This window comes from Dendrobates tinctorius, unplaced genomic scaffold, assembly GCF_039654945.1.
Source record: "Dendrobates tinctorius isolate UK_male_01 unplaced genomic scaffold, ASM3965494v1 ptg000120l, whole genome shotgun sequence".
Classification (NCBI taxonomy): Eukaryota; Metazoa; Chordata; class Amphibia; order Anura; family Dendrobatidae; genus Dendrobates; species Dendrobates tinctorius.
In genome coordinates, this window is record NW_027361788.1 from 8,711,411 (window position 1) to 8,733,107 (window position 21,697).

The following is a 21,697-nucleotide window of genomic DNA, read 5'->3' on the forward strand; positions in this document are numbered from 1 at the left end:
CATGACATCCTCGTTGAGGCATGGCGTACATGTGATATTAGACGTCTAATCAAAGGAAGAGCCAGGTAAGAGGTGGTCCTCAGGACTCCCGTCTAGTGGCCACAGATTACTCTTGTGGCCAATGGATTGGGTCCTGGTATCGATTTTGCACCAACTCTAATTGTCACACAGATGAATGACTCCTTACAGTGCCATTATCAGCATCCAGATGGAACTAAACGATGAAAGTTTCTGATGAATGAATGCATGCAGAGATCTTGAAAGTCTTGTAAAATTCATGTAAAGAATAATCTTTATTTGCTAAAACAAGGAATATTCCTTTAAATATGAAATGGATAGCAAAGAGTTACACAGGCCATGAAAAGCAAAATGTTCAAGATTTCAAGATTATAACCTAACGGAGCGGAAAAAAACTTGACAACCCAATGCTCGGTTTGATTCAAAATGAAGCATTGATAATTGATTGAGCTGAAATGATGAACGAGTTCAGAACTGTGCAGGAAGTTGGCACAATACAAATCATGCCATTGTCCAGTGTAGACAAGATCCTAGACGCTCATTACTTGTCTGTTCCTTTGCAGGGGCGCAGCTGCCATTCGGCTTCATGCTTCGTACTAATTGGTCAGAAAATATGAGTAAATGACTGTAATTACATAATTTGTGCACAATAGCGCTTGGCAAAAGAGGTTTTCTATAAGCTGCAGGAGTCAAAGAAAAATTTATAATTTCAATTGTGTTTTGAAGCAATTTTGGAAGTTTTCAAGCTAATGCTTCTATTGAAACCATTTCATGAGAAAATATACCACAACTATGGCTGAATAAATAGAGCATCAGATTTGCTTTAAAAAGGACCTTAAATAGTCCATAAATATTTATTATTTTTACCTGGTCTAAATATGGCTTTTTCTCCTTAATCCAGCGATGTTTTTATTTTCTTCCTGCTCCTCTCCATTCCTGAGATCTTGCCTCCTTTTCCCTCTACATTAGTCTAGTATTTTTAACCAACTGGGTGTGTACCAGAAAATATATGGACAAACACCCACTTGGCTAACAAGACTAGATTTACATAAAAAGAAGAAAGGGCCACATCTCAGGGACGTAAAGGCTCAGGAAAAAAGAAAAACGTCTCCAGATTCAGGAGAACATATTTATTTATATTTATGGCAAGTGTCAGGTCCTCTTTCACTATAATTCATCCCAGATGCCAAGCACTGTGATTGTGGTATTAGTGTATTTTTATACCTGTGGAAATACGAGGATTTATTTATGAAAAACGGAGCACACAAACATGTGAAAAACAGTTGAATTTGAACCCAGTGTCAGAGTCCTATAAGACATTGCTGCTAACCATTGACCACCATCATGACCACTCTACCATGTAACGCAGATCCAAACTTTACTACTGTTCTTATTTTTGAAGGTTCTTATAAAAATTCTTAAATTGAGGTCTTTTTGTTTTCCAGGTTTTCGGGGATACAGACCACGTGCGCATGATATCAGAAGGTTCGGATTGTCGATGCAAATGCATCATGAGACCCTTAAGTAAAGAGGCCTGTGCCCGTATTAAAGAAGGAAACATGCGAGTGGAGGATTATTACACAGTGGAAACAGTCAGCTCAGGGTCTGATTGCAAGTGTTCATGCACTGCTCCACCATCATCTCTTAATCCTTGTGAAAATGAATGGAAAATGGAGAAAATGAAGAAACAGGCTCCTGAGTTGTTTAAGGTATAGATTATCATTGTCTCTATATCCACCACCTACCTGGCCACTATGGGATAGTGGAGAGGGGAATCCAGTTATCTTAGATAAAATTTAGTATGAACCTGGGCAGTTTCCCGAAATCCCTTTCTATCCCACAAGATATGTAGCTGCTGTGTGAACCGCCTCTTATCTGATGGCATCCATGGCTCCACGCTTGATCAGCCGGTCTGGTGCGACAGCCTTGTTGGGGCATGGTGTACATGTGATATTAGCCGGCTAATCAAAGGAAGAACCAGGTAAGAGGTGGTCCTCACGGCCGGGATACAGTTGAAAGCATCCTAAGTCATCTTGTCCCAGGATGAGGGTCCGGTTGGAATGAACCCTATTGTCATGGTCCCTCTATCTTCTATGTCCTTCTCACCTCCATGTTCCTTTTCATTTTTATAATACAAAAAGAAGAAATCAGTATCAGGCCAACATCATGTTAAAAAATTGGAATAATTGTACAATATTTGACTTATTTAGAATTTATGAACTACATTTTTTATTACCTTACTATATACTTTCTTAAAGATGAGGAATTAATGTAATACTTATAATAATGAGAAATCTCTATGGTATCAATAAGTCAAAGAATGGCTGAGGAATCACTGGGTACCGCCCTGCCGAGATAGGGAAGTTTCAATCATTCATGTTTCCATTCTCAGACAGTGAGAAATTCGTCCATTATGGTCTTGTATCTGATGTCTATGAAAACTGCATAGAGCTGTCATCACTGAAAGGACCCTAATGACCTTCATTTTTCACATACTTGTTTGTGAAGGAAACTTGGAAAGAATAGTCGACAACCTGAGTTGAGAGTCTTGGATGTAATGAAGTCAATGCCAAGCAGCCATGGACTACCTTGTGTTTACAGTGAATAACCTATGAGCAAAAATAAGTTCCACCAAAGGGTTTAGGTCTTCGGAGTGTACAAAGTCTATTTATATTACCCACAGAGAAATACTAGGCAAATGTTTTACTGTTACCCATGTGCATAAGAATGTCTTATGTGTATGGAGGCCTAAAGTTCCCGCTTCAACATAATAAGACACCAGTTTAGTTATAGAGATCAATCTATCGGCCACATCAATAATCTGTGACCATTGGACGGCAGTGCGGAGAACTGCCTCCTACCTCCTGACACTATTTTTGATTAGCCGGCCCAAAATAATATCATGTATGGCTCACTCCGCAACAATGACATTACGCCAGGCTGGCTAATCAAAAGGTGAGTGGAGATGACGTCAAGATTCCCATCCAACAGCCACTGATTACTAACATGGACCAGATTTTTGCGAATTGACTGGCGCCAACTCTAGATACCAGTAATATAAGTAGCACATGATAAGTGAGGGCCCCTGTTATAGATTTTGACGAGGCGCTCAGGAACCACAAAATATAGTGGCCACCATTTCAATTATGCTCATCACACTTCTGTAACAAACTTTTCAACTACCCTGGAAAGTTTAGGAGTCTCCCAGAAAAATTGGAGACCTACTGGATTCCTAGAAGGATTGGCAACTCTCCCTTGTGCCGACAAACTCTCTCATAAGTCAGCATTTCTGGAAAGTTTCCTGTGTGTGGATCCTCCGTCATTAGATAGGACATCCAAAGGCACATCCATGGGACAGATAATGGAGTGCCGAGGAATGTGGCTCCAAAAAAGAGGTCATGGTCACGAAGATATTTTTATGGTTAAATGCTTTGTGCAACTCAGACAATAGTCTCTTGGATATCAACCTATAAAAGTTGAAAAAGTTTACTCTATGGTATACTGATTTCCATGCCATGCCTGGTCTGGGAAAATGGTGTGTAAATAGGAGAGCAGTAATAGTGACTATTATTGGTTGTCGCTTAGAATAAGATGCTCTTAAGATACTCTTCACTCAAAATAGTGAAATAGATTATTAAGACTTTACACAAGATTGCAACTCCAAGGTACTTCCGGAATTTAGTAGAAAATTATTTTAGACATTACTTTTGCACTCCTACTGTTATACAAAATGGAAAATGCTAATCAATAGCAGCTCCAGGCATTGTATGTGGAAAATTACATGTACGGTATATTTTTACCAGCTAAATATATCCCATCCTATCACAGGAAGTCATGGGAAAGTGCTTGGGCTGTGGGATGGTCAGTTTATCCCAGGAAAATGAAAAATTTATATTTTCTGAGAAAACTCCCTGAGGCTTCCCCTAATTTATCTTTTAATACTTTGAGCCAGAACTCCAAACACTACATTCATTTGATTAATGGAAGCTGGGTCTAATTTATAGACGAGTACAAAACATATAATCTCAAGTTAGCGTTCCCATCATGTCTTATTCTTCCTGGATCTACTGAAAATAAAATAACCTTTCATTGATGATGACCACGAAATGGTGCCAATTTTTTCCCCACATACTTTGTTGGACATTTACTATATTGGTGGCTGAACACATGATCAGCGACCCAACTTCTTTGTGTGGTCAAAGGACTACACCAACAACTCAGACAAGCATTTGCCTCCATTCTTGTGTGCTTGTTGTTACATAAAGTAGGCTCACTGGGAGAGGTGGATCCTCTAAGTCCAAGGTCCGGGTGGGCACATGGGCAACAGGCATCAGTGCAGAAAGTGGGTGAGGCACGCAGGGCATATATGGCAGACATGAGACCATTAACAGAGGTACTAAAGGCAGGTAGATTGCAGAGTTATTAGAAGCCGCAGGCAGATTGGAGACTCAATGACTAGAAGCTGCATGCAGAAAGGAGGTGTCATGAAGACTGCATATAGGTAGCAGTCAAAACTGCAAGTGTGGGAGGAACGGCCCCCGTCGAGTGTCCGGGCCGGAACCAAGGGAGCCGTCATCTGGGTTCCGGGGGAAACTGTCCCCGGGGGGCAGAATTCGGGGATGGACCGTTGTGACAGATAGATGGGCTGGGGGAGGGACAAGTATAAAGGAGGCAGGGAATTCCCCGGACGATGAGTCAGCAGAACGGGACAGAGACAGCAGGACACCGTGGGAGCGGCTGAAAGCGAGAGCGACTCACCAGTGTCAGGGAGGACGCTCACCGAGGACTCCAGAAGGACGTTACCGAGGCGATCATCTGAGACTTGCTGCCCCGCTCCAGCCCGCGGCCACTGCGGCCCCAGTTCAACCCGCGGCCGCTCCCGTCTCGCTCCAGCCCGAGGCTGCGGCCTGTTCCCCGCCACCTGCAGCCGCCCTGTTCCCACCAGTGGCCGCGGACAGTACAGTGCCGTCGGCAGCCACCACTGTCCCGCTCCGGTCCGCAGCAGGGACCGGGCTTCTGCTGACCGTGGACTCAGAGTACTGAAGGAGATAGCAGAAGAAATTTTTGAACCCCTCTCCATAATCTTTGAAAATTCTTGGAGAACAGGAGAAGTGCCAGAAGACTGGAGAAGAGCAAATGTTGTTCCTATCTTCAAAAAGGGGAAGAAGTTGGACCCAGGCAACTATAGGCCGGTGAGTCTGACTTCTATACCAGGAAAGATCTTTGAACAAATTATTAAACAACATGTATGTCAATACCTGGATAAGGATGAAGTGATTAAGCAGAGTCAGCATGGGTTTGTAACTAATAAGTCATGTCAGACTAATTTAATTTCCTTCTATGACGGTATTACTGATTGGGTGGATCAAGGAAATGCTGTAGATATAGTATATCTTGACTTCAGCAAAGCATTTGACAAAGTATCTCATACAATCCTTATTGAAAAAATGACTAAGTATGGAATGGACAAGGCAACTGTTAGGTGGATTCATAACTGGCTTAGTGATCGGACCCAAAGAGTGGTCGTAAATGGCTGCACATCCAGTTGGAAGAATGTCTCAAGTGGGGTACCACAGGGCTCTGTCCTGGGCCCTGTATTGTTCAACATCTTTATCAACGATTTAGATGAAGGAATTGAGGGTAAACTGATTAAATTTGCTGATGACACAAAGCTAGGAGGGATAGCTAATACTAGAGAAGAGAGAGAGAGGATTCAAAAAGATTTAAATAAACTGGAGAAGTGGGCAGCAACTAACAGAATGGTTTTTAACAGGGAGAAATGCAAAGTACTACATCTGGGCAATAAAAATGAAAAAAGCATATATAGAATGGGAGGAATAGGGCTAAGTGACAGCACATGTGAAAAAGACTTGGGTATACTAATAGATCACAGACTGAATATGAGTCAACAGTGTGATGCAGCAGCAAAAAAGGCAAATGCAATTCTAGGATGTATTAACAGAAGCATACAGTCTAGATCACGTGAAGTCATTATTTCCCTCTATTCCTCTTTGGTCAGACCTCATCTGGAATATTGTGTGCAGTTTTGGGCACCACATTTTAAAAAAGACATCAACAAACTGGAGCAAGTTCAGAAAAGAGCGACCAGAATGGTGACCGGTCTGCAAACCCTGTCTTATGAGGAAAGGTTGCAGGATTTGGGAATGTTTAGTTTGCAAAAGAGAAGACTGAGAGGAGACTTAATAGCTGTCTACAAATATCTAAAGGGCTGTCACATTGTAGAAGGATCAACTTTATTCTCATTTGCACAAGGAAAGACTAGAAGCAATGGGATGAAACTGAATGGGAGGAGACACAGATTAGATATTAGAAAAAACTTTTTGACAGTTAGAGTGTTCAATGAGTGGAACAGGCTGCCACGAGAAGTGGTGAGCTCTCCTTCAATGGAAGTCTTCAAACAGAGGCTGGACAGACATCTGACTGGGATGATTTAGCGAATCCTGCTTTGAGCAGGGGGTTGGACCAGATGGCCCAGGAGGACCCTTCCAACTCTACAATTCTATGATTCTATGACTCCCTGTCGCAGCAGTTAGCTGCACAGGTGGCCTGTCATTCGCCATAACACATCGCTGTTGCTTGCCCCAGGCCAGGTGCTGCGGCCCAACCGTCCAAGGACTCCGCCAGAGCCTGTGGGGTTCCAGTGTCATCAGCGCGCCGGAGTGCGCGAAGACTTCATCATCGCCTCAGCAACTGGGCCCAGCAACTACTACGCCGAAAGACCACCAACCCGAACGGCGGGGGACGTCTGGACGGCTAAGTTGACTTTATAATTAAGAACCCATAGTCGGCCATACCGCTGCCCTATAGTGACCGTCTGTTGCCGGAATTAGTCGTGTTCTACCCGTTTGTGTGTGCTTGTATAGAATCCCTGCGAGGGCAACCCGTGTTACCCCTTTTGGTGATCAGGCCGGGACTGAGGAAAGTTCCCTCTAGTCTTATAAACGTTATTATAGAAAGCACCAAATTGTCTCGCGACTCGTCACTGCATCCTGCGTACCTGCTAACACCACACAGGTACCAAGAAAGTCCAATTACCATGGAACCTGCAGGCAGCTAGGAGACATCTTGAAAACCACTGGGCATGCAGCAAAAGTCTTAGAAGACCGGGATCAGGTAACAGACAGAACTCAAGAAGAACTAAAAGTCTGTAATGCAGATCAGAGACGTAAAGGAGATTTAGCCAATTAGCAGTGGTGCCCAAAGCCGCAGACATGTAACTCAGGGACTGGAAATCACAGGTGTTTTAGAGACTGTGGACGGGAACTGTGCACAGGAAAGCTAAAAGTCATACTTGTCTTGGGAGGCCTTATATAGACCAAGTGTTATGATAGTGTAGTAACTCACTCAGGAAAATAGGTAACACACTAAAAACTGCAACTTATCCTGACGGCTCCTGTGCAGACTAGAGATCCTGACCCTGCAGTCCCTAGTGGTTCCTGCATAATCTGAGATAGCCCTAACCACAGACTAGATGACTGCGACTTGAACCCAAGCTGCCTGAAAGGCTGTCAAGTGCTTCATGTTCCTATTAATGAACCGAAGGGCAGAGCAGCGTACAAATTACCTATAGAAGGGAAAAGGTGCTGAAATAGAAAGAGATCCCAGAGTGAATAAAGCAAACCGCGAAATACAAAATAAAGGATTACGTACCTACTGTTAGAAAATATGAATTAACAGAAGATAGGTGCAGAGTAAAAGAACATAAACAGCAAAGAGATAAATCCTATCTGGAATTTAATTGACTGGTTTAAACTATAGCAGTATGGCTGAACATCCAAATGAGACTATCACCAGCAGGAAACACCAGCAGGAGGAAAGTATATAAAACTGCACTCGAAAAGTGATAGGGCAGACAAATGAGTAACCTCTTACCTTAAAAAGACTGAAGCAAGGATAACAGTAAGTGTAACTAAATACCCAGAGAAAAGGTGTATTTGCTGTAGCTCGGTGAACAGAGAAGCCGGCCACAAAGCTCAGGCTCAAGGGTGTGAACCCAGACGCATTGCACCTAGGAAATAAACACATAGGGGCATGCTGGGCTACTTGCAAAGCCATAAGAAGGTGGAGCCGGGAGGGGTGAGGGAAGCAAAGCATAGATCTGAAACAGGTGTGTAACACCTGTTTTCTCCATCTTTGTTGTTCAAAAACAGGTTTGGACACTGCAAGGAGAAAACTAAGACCTCAGCTAGACAGCCATGATCTGTTCTTGTTTTGAGCTAAATGATATATTAAGAGAACATATAATAAACATCCCTGTCTGAACTCACTATCTCTGTTCTGCATTTGTTGCAGGGCAGTGCTACACTTTCAATGCGGCGATGCAGGTAAACAATGCAGACGTTCTGTTTAATATTCTGGAAATTGTGAAGCAGTCCAGGCAGGGAGTTTGGGGGTTAATTTCTGAACATAGTTTTCTAATTAACTCCTTTCTGAAAGGTATGGGTGAGGCTCCACACTATTTACAACCATAACTCCCTGTCTCCAGTTGCCAGTTATAAGTTCTACTTTCCCTGGTTCACTCATGTTTCTTTGATTCTGCTCAGCTAGTTTGCTTCCTGCTACTGACTTCAGCTGGTGGTTTTTGGCTATTTTACTGTATGATGACCTTGTTCCTATCCTGACCTCTTGGTAGTGACCAGGCCTTCTAACTATGCTCTGCCAGCTGGCTTTATTGCCCAGCAGCCACTCCATGGACACAACCTATTGCATAAGTCTAGATCCTTTTATAGAGGTTAAAATGTGAAGGCCAGGGCACCCACTGTCATCTCCTAGATGAAGTGGCTAGCGCATAGCCTGTCTGTCGAAAAAAAAAAAAAAATTTAAGTGCCACCAACCTTCCAATAATAATTAGAAAACCTGGTATCATTTCAAATACACTTCACGAATACTTGCTATTGACAGCAGCTGTAGGGCTGAGACCCTCATTTCAGCAAAGTGTCATTACGCTGTCTCTAAAGACCCCGCTACACACAGCGATGTCGCTGGTGAGATCCCTGATTTTGTGACACATCAGCGATCTCTCCAGCGATATCGCTATGTGTGACATCCAGCAGCGACCGCCCCCCTCCCCCCGCCGGGTATCGCTGATCGTGATGGATCGTCCTGGGCCATTTTTTCATCGCTGGTCTCCCACTGGACAGCGCGCATCGCTGCGTGTGGCAGCGCGAGCCAGCGATCACCGACGCTGCACGCTGGTATCCAATGAAAACATCGGGTTTCTAAGAGCCGCACGGCTCTTAGAAACCCGATGTTTACATTGGATACCAGCTTTCTCGCTGGTCCTGATCGCTGGAGGGGCTGTCTAACGATGTCCCAGCGATCCCATCCACATCGGATCGTTGGTGGGATCGCTGGGACATCGTTATATAGTTCCAATACAATCTGTGTTTTATCAGCCGGAGATTATCACTGCAGGACTGTGATGCTGGTCAAATGTTCCAGAGTCAGATAACAAGAGAGCACATAGTAAACAAAAGAAAAAAAAAAGGCGTAGTCAGATAACTGTCCGAGGTCAGAATACAAGGAAGACAGCAGATTAGAGCAAATTGGCTAGGTAAATGGATGGTCAGAATGAGGTCCAAGATCAGGCAGTAATAGATCAAGCAACAGAGCACAGGAATTCAAGGAAATTGCTACGATTGGCAGAGATCTGGGGCTGATGGCTTAGCTAGGTAGCTGGGTAATCATTTAGAGCAGGGAACATCTGAATTAACCTCTGCACCTTACAAAATCAGATGGGACGTCTGAGCTGTCTATCAAAATACTGACAGTTCTCATCTTCCATATGCCTCTGCACTACATTGGTCGATTGATCTGCTACTCACAGCGTCCATGACACACTGAGCAGAGGAATTGTGACAAGGACTAGGAGTCTTGTGCCATGTAGTCCTCCTGCTCTGTATAATCGCACCCCCACCACTGATTGGTAGCTCTCTGCCTATGCACAATGTGCACATAAGCTGCCAATCAGTGTGGGGTTATACAGAGCTCAGCATTCAGAGAACTGCTTGATCTGCAACAGAAAATACAATGATTTTAACTTGACATCAAGCAGTCCAGTAAGTGACACATCGCTAGAATCAGGGTCTTCTCCCCTACATCATGCTGCTCTCAGATTACTTACAAAAAACCTTAGGTTTTTGTTATCACAATGCAACTGCCATCCAGGGAAACCCATCCCCCACTGGATTATTTTAAATACTTTTCTTTATATTCTAATGACATCACTTGGGTAGTTAGTAATTACTGTTATAGTCTGAGGTATGAAGTCAGAAACAAAATATTGTGCTCCCGTTAACCTTGCCCCTTTTATCCCCAGCAGCTAATAGCAGCTTTATGTCTTTGTCAATAGACGGAAAACTACTAAAGTTAACTTAACAATTAAGATAATGGAATAAGCAATAAGGATGATTGTATCTCTCCATTAAGCTCCCGGTATTTATTGATCTACCATTCAAGCAAAGGCGCAGTGTTTCCATTAACGGATCAATATGTCACTGAATTGTTACGGACTCTGATGCATTTGCAATATTATTTACTGACAATAGCAAATATGCGGCTCATTCCCAGTGCCATCTACTCTGGGAATGAAAACAAAGATCCAGTAAGTTGCTATCCTGACAGCCTATTCATAGTCTTGGGAACCGATTGCCCTATAGCATTAATTATTCAATCGATCTGCTACTCAAATCTAATGTATACAGTGATAGTGATTGGATTTGCTTAGTCCGAAAAAAAAGGTTGCAAAGGAAAGAATCAGCTTTTTTTTTTTCGTAGAAACACTGCCGCCTTAACTCTGAGGTCATGTCTGTTATTGCATCCTATCTTCATTTATGTCAATTAGCTGTAATACCTGACATGGCCAACGCATTGAAGAGGCGCTGTTTTTCCTTACTTTGCCAAGATGCAAAGATAGTGACGATACTGTAGGCAACATCCTGAGTCTTAGCCCGTTGATGAATTTCTCCGAATAGTAATAACCATCCAATGTTTGGACTCTACAAAGAACTCTTTGAAATCAAAGAGTGGCAAATGTCACAAGCTCTCACTAAATCTTGCGAGATGGAAAATATTCTTTTTTACATTTTCATATCAGACAATTTGGCAGAGCTGGAAATTCTGATGAGATTGGAAAGAAAGACGTTATTTGGATGAACTCCGATAGGTCAATAAAAAAAGATCAAAACCCAAAATTTTCCTATATTGCATAGAATGTTTTCTAGGATTTATTTAATGATGCACACAATAAACACCATCATAACTCTGATTCATCAGTGCATACAAGATCTTTTAAATAGAGCTTGTAAGCGCTGATCTAAAACCTGATGGATCTCTGGAGCAAGTGAGAGTTTCATAGTTCGGATCACGCCTCTGGTGTGACCTGTCAATCATATGCAGAGCACCGCCCCCTGGCAAACAGAAGCTGGGGCAGGGGAGTGATGCAAACTTTTAATCAACCTTTTAAGCAAATGGTCCTAGTAAAAGAAGAGCGCTTATGCACACAGCCATATCGCAATAGTTAGAAAGTGCTACCTAAGGCTACATGCAATGGTCGTATTGCATATGTAGAGAGTACTGTATGCTGGTTCAAGCACACGGCCATAGAAAGTACTTATATTGGGGTTTATGCACAGAGGCTGGTTGAACGCAGCCCATGTTTATGGACAGTGCTCGGATCAGAAGACCCTATTCGACTCCCAGATCTTTTGACCTTAGCTAACTACTTCATATATACCTATGGGGCAATTACTTGGGGTCAGGAGAACTGGCGGTCAGGCTGAGCCTTCTGACTGTGTTAAACCAGCCTAACACCTCGTTCAGATGAGTGTGTAACTGATCCGTGTACTGTACATATGCAAAACAGACAGCATACGAACAGCACACTGACCATTATAAGCAGGCTTGGACTGGCCCACGGGAGAGCAAGAGCATCCTCCGGTGGGCCATCACCTCTTATATGAGCAGTACTTGGTACAATATATTTGATTCACTATGTACAGACAAAGGCAGGATCTTATACATTTACTGTAACAATCTACCCAGCTCATTATTATATATATTTGTGAGTGAAGATAATGTCACATTTGCATGTAGCTGAAAAATAGGTCCCCGGAGTTCGTTACTGGTGGCCCTTTGGCACCCCAGCCCGACAATGATTACAAGTCAATGTTGTAGTTCACATGAACGTTTTTTTTTTTTTCCATTCGGACCGATAGTCGGCGTATGTAAAATCGCTGCATGCACTACTGTGATTCATAATATTATTATTATTATTATTTATATAGCGCCATTAATATCATGGTGCTGTACATGAGAAGGGGGGTACATACAAAGTTATAGATATCGTTAACAGTAAACAAATTTACAATGACAGACTGGTACAGAGGGGAGAGTAAGATTATAAGTCAATGAGTAAAAAACAGATCACGTGTGCGTTACCGTCCGTATGCCATGCGTTTTGCTCGGATGGATCCATTAGAGATATTAACATGGGAAAATATATTTGGTCTTTTCTTATTTATTAAATGGTTCATGCAAAAAACGTATCCCATTCAGATGGCATACAGATGTGAAAAAAGGACATACGAACTAAAAATCTGTTCTATTCCTGATGAAAAATGGTGGATTTTGCACACACTCATCTGTACCCAGCCTAGTCATGGCTCATACTGTCCCTCTTAGTGCCTGTAACATTAGCACATAGAGGTGCACTCAGGTATTCTCTCCCCTCGCTCTGTTATATAGAATTGCAGGGCAGCATATGGCAATGCATAGAATCATAGCTGGGCCGTGGGCACAAGACCAAAGTATAATCAATGTGTTTGTCTTGATATTTAATGTATTCCCTCTCCTCTTTTACCATTACTTAATAGCTGAGCAGCAATGATGGATAAATATGATTAAGACTGTCTGGGGTTTTGTCTTCCTTTCTCAGCTGCAGTCTATGGTCGACCTTCTGGAAGGAACCCTGTACAGCATGGACCTGATGAAAGTGCATTCCTACATCAATAAAGTGGTGGCCCAGATGAACACTCTGGAAGAGGTAGATTAGTAGCTCCTGTATGATTTCTACATACCTGCTGATCCGATGTGTATCATATGGGCACGTTCAGGCTTGGACTGGCCCACAGGACAACAGGAGAATCCTCCAGTGGGCCACCACACTTATATGAGCAGTACTTGGCCCTACATACTTGAATCACTATGAACAGACAAAGGCAGCATCTTGTTCATTTAGCAATCAACCCAGTTCATTGTTATTTAAATTTGTGATTTGAGGATAATGTCACATTTGAATGAAGCTGAAAAGTGGGGCCCTGGAGCTGGTAACTGGTGGACCCTTGGCACTCCAGTCCAACACTGGGCACATTATGTCGGTTGTATACCATGAGTAAGAGATATCTTTCACAGTTTAGTAGAAGTCATTGTTGCAATGTTCTGCTCCTCATTGTGTGTCTTTTACAGTTTACTAAGAAATACTGTTTTTATTTTGCTTTTGGTTACTTAAAGACGTAGTCACCATGTGCAAGAATTTTTGAAACACTTTCTCCACCTTTTTAAACAAACCTTAATGGCAGGAATAGCAGCACAGGTGGTGGACATATTTTAGACCGTACAGTCAAGCTAGACCGCTCTGAAGAAGTGATCTCCCATTAAACAGATTCACAGTTTTTAAGAAGCAATATTATATTAAGAAATAAAAAAATCACTGAATAGGAAATCGATTTGCAATGAATAACATGTACTAGAATTGCCCTGAAAAAGACGTCCATGACACTGTGACGCTCCTCTGAGTGTGGCATTTTTTATATTTTTAAATTCCGCCATACGGTTCCAGAGATCTGGGCCTTTTTATTTAGTGCTAATATTTATGAATTTTATCCTGGGGGGCGTGGATAATGCAAAGCAGCTTACTGACACACCCCAGAGGATCCTGTGAGCCACACCCCACTGTAAAGAGTATAAGGATTACCACTAAATAAGACAGGCCTGCATCTCTGGAACCATACAGCGGATTTGAAAAAAATTAAAATTGTATTACTCAGGGGAGCAGTATAAATAAAAATAAGAGCCAAAACTGGCCATTTTTAACCCACAACTTATCTGCTTTAAAGTTATTTTTGGTGTGGATTTTGGAGTAGAATAGGGTGCAAAATCTTTGCACAATAAAAATAAAAATTTGTATGAACATACCCTTAGATTTTAAAAACTCATTATGATAGTGCAACAGGTTTACTATACCTGCATTGCATATATTTTAATACAATATGATGTCACAAAACTACATGCTTAGCTACATGTATACAAGAGTAATGGCCTGGTAAAATATACAGATGTTCTCTGTTATGATTTTTTGTAATAAAGATTCAAAATAAATAATTCTTCAAACAATTTGAAAGCAAAAATGTAATAAAAAGTCCAGTATTTGCCTAATGCAGATTGTCATTCCTCTGCACACATGGAGTCCACATGGTAAATGCAAACAGTATGGTAAAGACTCCGTGTCCTTCTAGTGCGGAGGTCACAATGCAGTGAGAATCCTATAATTATGGACAAAGATACAGCATAAGATGAATGTATCAGGTTAGGTGTTAGGGTCCCTTTTAACTTAGCGCCGCACCAGCGATCCCGACAATGATACGACCTGGTAAGGATCGCTGGTGCGTCGCTAAATGATCGCTAGTAAGCTGTCAAACAGGCAGATCTCTTCAGCGACGCAGCAACGATCCAGCGATCAAACACAGCAATGCATGCTGGCCAGCGGGACGCCGACAACGAAAAAATGGCCCAGGACATTCCTGCACGATCAGCGATATCCAGCAGGGGGGCCGGTCGCTGCTGCGTGTCACATGTAGCGAGATCGCAGGCGAGATCGCTGTGGCGTCACAAATCGGTGACGCATTAGCGATCTCGCTATGTGAGACGGGGCCTTTAAACCCAGAGGTATGATCTGGGATATAAACTGATGTGCATGCAGTGTGTAAGCGCACGTTCACACTAGCTACTGAACAGAAAAAAACAAGGACAGAAGCATAACGATTACGTTAAATATCCTGCAGTAAATAAATAAACTGCATGGTGCATGAAAATTATATCCGGTACTTAGTTAACATGTTTTTTTGATTAAAAAAATGAGAAAACCATCCAACCACCCCACGGTGACCGTAATTGGGACAGTCCTGTATCTTATATTAAAAATGATATTTCTGTCATAAAACCTTCTTTTTCCCAATTTCAGACAATCAAAACAAACCTAACTCGAGAAAATGACTTCATGAAGGAAAGTGTTGTCAACCTCTCCAACCAGATGAAGAAGTATGACAACTATTCCGACATTATGATGAGTATCAAGAAGGAGATTTCCAATCTGGGATACCAACTGCTTCAAAAAGATGCCCCAGAAAATAAAGTCCAGGTAATTATGAAGAGAGTGGAGGGAAGCACTGTGTCCTTGCAACATCAGGGTCCTTCAATAAATATTATTTGTATGGAGTTGGTATTTCTTCAATTTCTTTGCGTGATTATGTCCCACAATCCAAGAGAGATGTCAATAATAAATATGGGGGTCGTTTTAATTTTTATTTCATAAACCAATAAATAGTACACATGAAAATAAGCAACTCTGTATTTGTAAATTATTATGGAAATCTGCTTTTTTCTCCTTTTGGACTGATCTTTTATTGTGATAATGCTTAATTCACAGATAAAATCTCTGAGAATACAGATTTTCCTGTAACTGAGATAGGAGATGACACTTGGTGCTCATAAAGTTCTATGGAGTACCGTAACTGTCATATTGGGAGAACTTGCAGCAGAATGTATAAATGTATATGTCAGTCTCTAGCTCCTCCCCCTCACCATAGAATTTTATAAGCACCAATTGCCATCTCATATTTCAGTAATTGCAAAATCTGTCTGCGCTGAATGCAAATTATTCCCATGAACTGAGCATGAAAGATCAGTCTAGGAGGATAAAGAAGAATGTTTCTCAGATAGGATGCCTTTCATAATTGCTTATTGTTAAGTGTACTATTGATTTATGAGATAACAAATTTCAGTTATGGGTGCTCTTTAAGTGCATTGAATATGTATGGACTATTAGGAGGTAAAGAGGTTCTTTCACTATATTTTTTTAAAATGATAACCTCTTCCGTTTTGTACTAGTACACTGAATCTGGAACAGTTTTTCTTTTTCTTATGTGTCCTTCCGTTCCAAAGTTATGCCTCCCAGAAATGGTGCATATTTTCTCTTCAAGCAACTGGGTGTGTACCACTGAACTTCTCTATGGGCGTAGCAATTTTTTGATTGGCCAGCATCAGAAGAGAAAAAGTAGACACCCACAGAGAAGTTCCATGACTTACACCCAGCTGAAGGGAAAATTTGCATCTTTATTTCCATGGAGCATAACTTTAGAACAGAGAGGTACAGAAGAAAAAGGAAAACTGTTCCAGAATCAGTGGAGCAGTGACAATTGGAGGAGGTTCTCAGCTTAAATTTAGAAAATCCAGTGAAAATACCTCCTTCAAAGGGTATTCTCATCTTAGCTATTTATGTATATCCACAAGATATACCTAACATGTCTGATAGATGTAGACCCCTTTATCACAAGCTGTTAAGTCAGATAACGACCACCATATCAGGTGGAGATTAAATGGAAAGATTGCTGCCCATGTCTACCGCTCTCTCCATTCACTTTTGTGGAAATTGTGGAAAAAACCAAGCACACTTTTCCATAACTCCCATGGAAATGAATGGAGAGAGAATATCCACCTCTTTTTTCATTCTTTGCCTAGATGATGCAGCCTCACCGACCTTTTCTGGAGATAGGTGTGTGTCTGATAGATAGGAAGGACATCTATGTCTTGTGGATATGCCATCATTGTCTAAGATGGTAATACCATACTGAGAGTAAAGGCCCTTTTACATTTAGCGATGCACCAGCGATCCGACCCGGTCAGGATCGCTGGTGCATCGCTAAATGATCGCTAGTGAGCTTTCATACAGAAAGATCTCACAGCGATGCAGCAGCGACGCAGCGCACGATACTCACCTTTCACACACAGCGATCCTGCGTCCTCCCGCCCGCCTCCACGCGTCGCTCGTCGTCACAGCAGGAAACCCCAGCAGGAAGCGCCCGACGAGAAACGGAGCCGGACATTCTCGCGCGATCAGCGATAACCAGCGGGGGAGCCGGTCGGAGGTAAGTATCACACATAGCGATATCGCTAGCAATATCGCTATAACGTCACAAAATCAGTGACGTTTTAGCGATATTGCTAGCAATATCGCTATGTGTAAAACCCCCTTAAGGCATCATGCACATGGGAACACTGTATGCTAACAAACCGTTCGTCTTTCCCTCAAAAGCAATATATCGAGGGTAAAATATCTCATTATATGGCTTCCAATGAAAAATACCACTGTGATGCACTATGTTCCTAAAGGCTTCAATGGGTATCAAAGTACAATAAACGGATCTACAATGTTAGGTAATTAGGAGGAACTATACTTCCGATGTAAATTAAATATAGAGTAACCATTAGTTGTATACCCTATAAATGCCCCTTTTACAGTCTAGTTTTCTTGCCGCAGGACACCGCAGGAGCCAAAGTAAAAGACGTTAAATTCACAAACAATAAGAAGAATTCTGGGGAGAAGTCTTCATCTAAGATCTCAAAGGAAAAAACACAAAAATCAGAGAAACCTAAGAAAGATAACAGCAGACCAAAGCTAGTCTTGTCTCAGCCTACACCAAGACCTAGATCTCCTGTCCATCAACAGCCGGTGGTCATACGAGGGGTCACCTACTACAAAGCAACAAGGTCTGAAGAGATAGACACTCTTCCAAGCAACAGAGGTATGTAGAGCCCAGCTGTCTTATTTTGCTAAGGTTTTTACAATTATTTTGTGAACATACAGATTGAAAGTGTTGGATAGAGTGGTGGACTAATGGACTCTGGAGCAGTGGAAACGGGTTCTGTGCATTGACAGATCACACTTCTCTGGCATCTCATGGATGAGTTTGGGTTTGGTGAATGCCAGGAGAACGTTACCCTCCTGAATGTATTGTGTCACCGTAAAGTTTGGTGGAGGAGGGATAATGCTATGGGCTTGTTTTTCAGGGGTTGCTCTCAGATGCTTTGTCCCAGTGAAGGGAAATCTTTATACTTCAACATACAAGACATCAGGGTCTGACCTTGTAAAGGATCTTCTAGATGAAGAAGCATAAATCCCTGCAGGCACCTCCAAAATCTTGTAGAAAGAAGAGTGGTAGCTGTTACAGCTGCAAAGTGGGGACCAACTCCATATTAATGTCTGTAACAACCCTGCTGGCATCGCTGCATGACCTCCCATAACCCACTCAGCAACTTTCTCACTGCTCCAGGCCATGCTGTGATTTCTGTCTGCTGCCAGCTCCATGCTCTGTCTCATGTCTGCCCTCTGCATGTTTCCTGGCTGTGTGTATAGGGGGGCGGCGCCTGAACTCTGGTTTTTATGGAGTCAGGGTGCACCTGTCTAATGTCTCCCTGACCAATTACCAAGAGCCCTCTAGTATTTAGGGCTGCTCCACCCACTGAACCTGGCCTGTGCAATGTGTTAACTCAGTTAGTCTCTTGCTACTGAGCTGCCAGGTCTTGCTTTGTGTTCCTTCTTCTCTGGAGGTCTTTCTCCTAGCCTTGCTTGGTTCTCTCTGTCTGCCCTCCAGGAGGCAGAATATCCTGGTCTCTGTGTCTTTGTCCTAGCTTTGCCTTGTTCCTGTCTTGCCACCCTTCAGGAGGCAGTATTTCCTGGTCCCTGTGCTATTACTCTTGCCTTGTCTTGGTCTCTGTATCTTGTTCTAAGCCTTGCTTTTTATGTGAGTATACTTCGTTCCTGTACCTTATCTCGTACTGTTTCCCTGTCTGAACTCTGCCCTACCTTTGTCTCTCTGTCTCCTTGTCTGCGGCTTTCCTTGCTGTACCTTTCCTTGTGTCCTCCCTGTCTGTGCTCTGTACCCTTGCAAGCTCTACCTGCTCTGTACCATTGCAAGCTCTGCACCCTTGCGGTTCTGCCTGCTCTGTACCCTTGCAAGCTCTGCCTGCTCTGTACCCTTGCGGCTCTGCCCGCTCTGTACCCTTGCGGCTCTGCCTGTACTCCGCACCCTTGCGGCCCTCCTCCTGTGTGAACAGATCCAAACCTGTCCCGTCATACTCCACTCCTTCCTATCAGCACCCGTACCTGCACCTCCTGTCTGAACATGTCCAAACCTGTTTCGTCATACTCCACTCCCTCTTATCAGTACCCGTACCTGCACCTTCAGTGCGAACAGGTCCAAACCTGTTCCGTCATACACCTCTCCTTCCAGCCGGCTCCAGTACCTGCACCTGCTGTGTGAACAGGTCTCTACCTGTTCCTTCACACACTACACTTGCCCAGTGTCTCTGCCGTGCCAGCCTGCCCTGTGTCTCTGTCGTGCCAGCCTGCCCTGTGTCTCAAGCCATGCCTGCTTGCTCTGAGTCTCAAGCCGTGCCCGCCTGCCAGAGTCTAAGCCGTGCAACCGTCTCCCCAAGTGGGATTAGCAGCCACAGCCAGACACCACAATTGAGTGGCACCTGGCAACTACCTGCCGCACAAGCCTGACCTCACCATCAGAGTCTCCAGCGAAGACCGAGGTAGCTGTCATAGTTATGCCCCTTCCAGGGTAGTCTGGTTTGTGGCACAGTGGGGCCACAACCCCCCGGCTCGCGCCAACCTGCCAAGACGCGAGCGTGACAATGTCTATGGCTATAGAAAGGGAGGTGATAAAATCTCCTGTTGGTGTCCCAATATCTGAATCTTACTCTTGGTCATAGAGCCCCTAGCTGTCACCTAGATTACCCTACTACTTGTCACTCAAACTCATCAGTGTATTCTGGCTTTTGCTATGCTGCAGGATCTTAAAAAACCTGATAGTTACTAGAAAGCATTTACCATAATCCTTTGTGTATATTCAATAATTTCATTACCGGGTCTTCTTCTCCAGTTTTTGGACTGTTTTGGTTATTGGCAATGGATGAATCTTACTTTACTTTCCAAGGCTTGATGTCTGAAACTATAATACAGGGATAGTTGATGGATTGCACAGAGATGTACAAGTTTCTTCCAAGCTATTGGCAGTCATTTACAGTTAGACTCGAAATATTAGAAATGTCATGTGTAAAACAGAGGGAGTTTATGTGCACAACTCATTAATGATAACCTCCATTGTGATTATTCAGGGGGCGGTAGTTCTTCAAATTCCCAGATGTTTTTTTTCCAGAACTGTGGTCAGCTGTTTGGAGCATTTTACTATGTACCATCTATTGTCTGTCTGTGGTCTATCTCGTGTGAGATCCTGTTGGAAAATAGTCTGCTGACCATGGGTGGGTGAGATGCATAAAGATTACAGAGGAGGAAGAGTTGGATGTGCGAGAATCATTAACCTGTTAAGCAGCTACTGGAGTTGAGGATTGAAGTTGTTAGAGATGAGCGACTACTTTCACAGGGCCATGGTCTAGTGGCCAGGTCAGTATTACGTGACCACTGGTCTGGAGCTCTGCCAACTGCCTTTTTGCTGATGGCAACCCCAGCTGCTCTTTCGATTAGCATGATGGCACATCATTGTGTGTTTGTACAACAGCGTCGGCTAGGAAGTTTTTAGGTCTCCTGTCCAGCGGCCATGGAATACAGACCTGCCCACTGTACCAGGATTGCTTGTTTTTAGAAGTTACAAGACTTGTGTAGAAACATTGGATTCTTCCAATGTCTTCTGTTCTTTGATTCTAAAATCCAATCTTGGTCTAAAGTTCCCTTCATTTACCAACTATATTGGGATAAACAGTGCTATAGCGCTGACCTTGTGTTGGATGATTTTTTAGCTGTTTTTCTTAAACTACCTGTTAGCTTTCTTTCTGACACTTACTCAGTCCCCAACTTATCTCACTTTTCTGGTCCTATCTCGACATATCAGAAATGGCAGGTAAGGCCTGCTCTGCGAATCTTTAAATGGCTAAGTGGGCAATTTGTGCCTTTTCTGATGTGTCAAGACTGGACTTCCAAGTATGGAGATCAGCAGAGACCAGGTAAGTTCAGGTATGGAAGCTGTGGTGATCTTTAAGGGAGAGTGTAGCTTTAAACTAGTCTGATCCTTTTGAAATTGTAAGATTTGTATTAAAGGGGTTTTCCACTACTCAAACAACAACTTCTTAATCAGAAACTATGCCTCTAGTAAAATATCAACACTCACAATCACCTCTGGTGGCGGTGCCACTTCAGTGGTGTCAACACTGGCTCTCCCGGTGCTCACGCCACATTGTTATGTCACATGAGTCAGCGGTGGCTTCCCTCTCCCGCATTTGGACGAATCAGACATTAAGAGGAAATCAGAGCTGTAGCTGGGTACTCACTACTTTTTGATGTCTGATACAGAGCCAAAAGGAGGAGACACTGAATATGTCGTCAAAGAAGGTTATTCAAAGGCTGAGATTTAAGAATAATTATAAAACACCTATATTAGGACAGAATGGTGAAATGGTGGCACTACTAACAGGAGATTGCATGCACTTACATACAATATAATACAGTACAATGGATTAAATGCATATACAATGAAAAAAATTGAATATACACCAAGGTCGAAGCAGATGATCTCTGAGAAAC

The 21,697-nt window shown here is 42.9% G+C and overlaps 1 protein-coding gene across 2 annotated transcripts in view; it reads left to right on the top strand.

The window, feature by feature from the left end:
* The window catches only part of OLFML2A (olfactomedin like 2A), a 98,852-nt gene that overhangs the window by 43,399 nt on the left and 33,756 nt on the right, over positions 1-21,697 (top strand). For both annotated transcript variants that reach the window (XM_073590715.1, XM_073590714.1), the window contains 4 exons: positions 1,464-1,727; positions 12,974-13,081; positions 15,278-15,454; positions 17,633-17,897. In XM_073590715.1, the coding sequence (XP_073446816.1) occupies positions 1,491-1,727; positions 12,974-13,081; positions 15,278-15,454; positions 17,633-17,897 (787 nt within the window). In that variant the 5' untranslated portion in view covers positions 1,464-1,490. The remainder of the gene's footprint in view (positions 1-1,463; positions 1,728-12,973; positions 13,082-15,277; positions 15,455-17,632; positions 17,898-21,697) is intronic.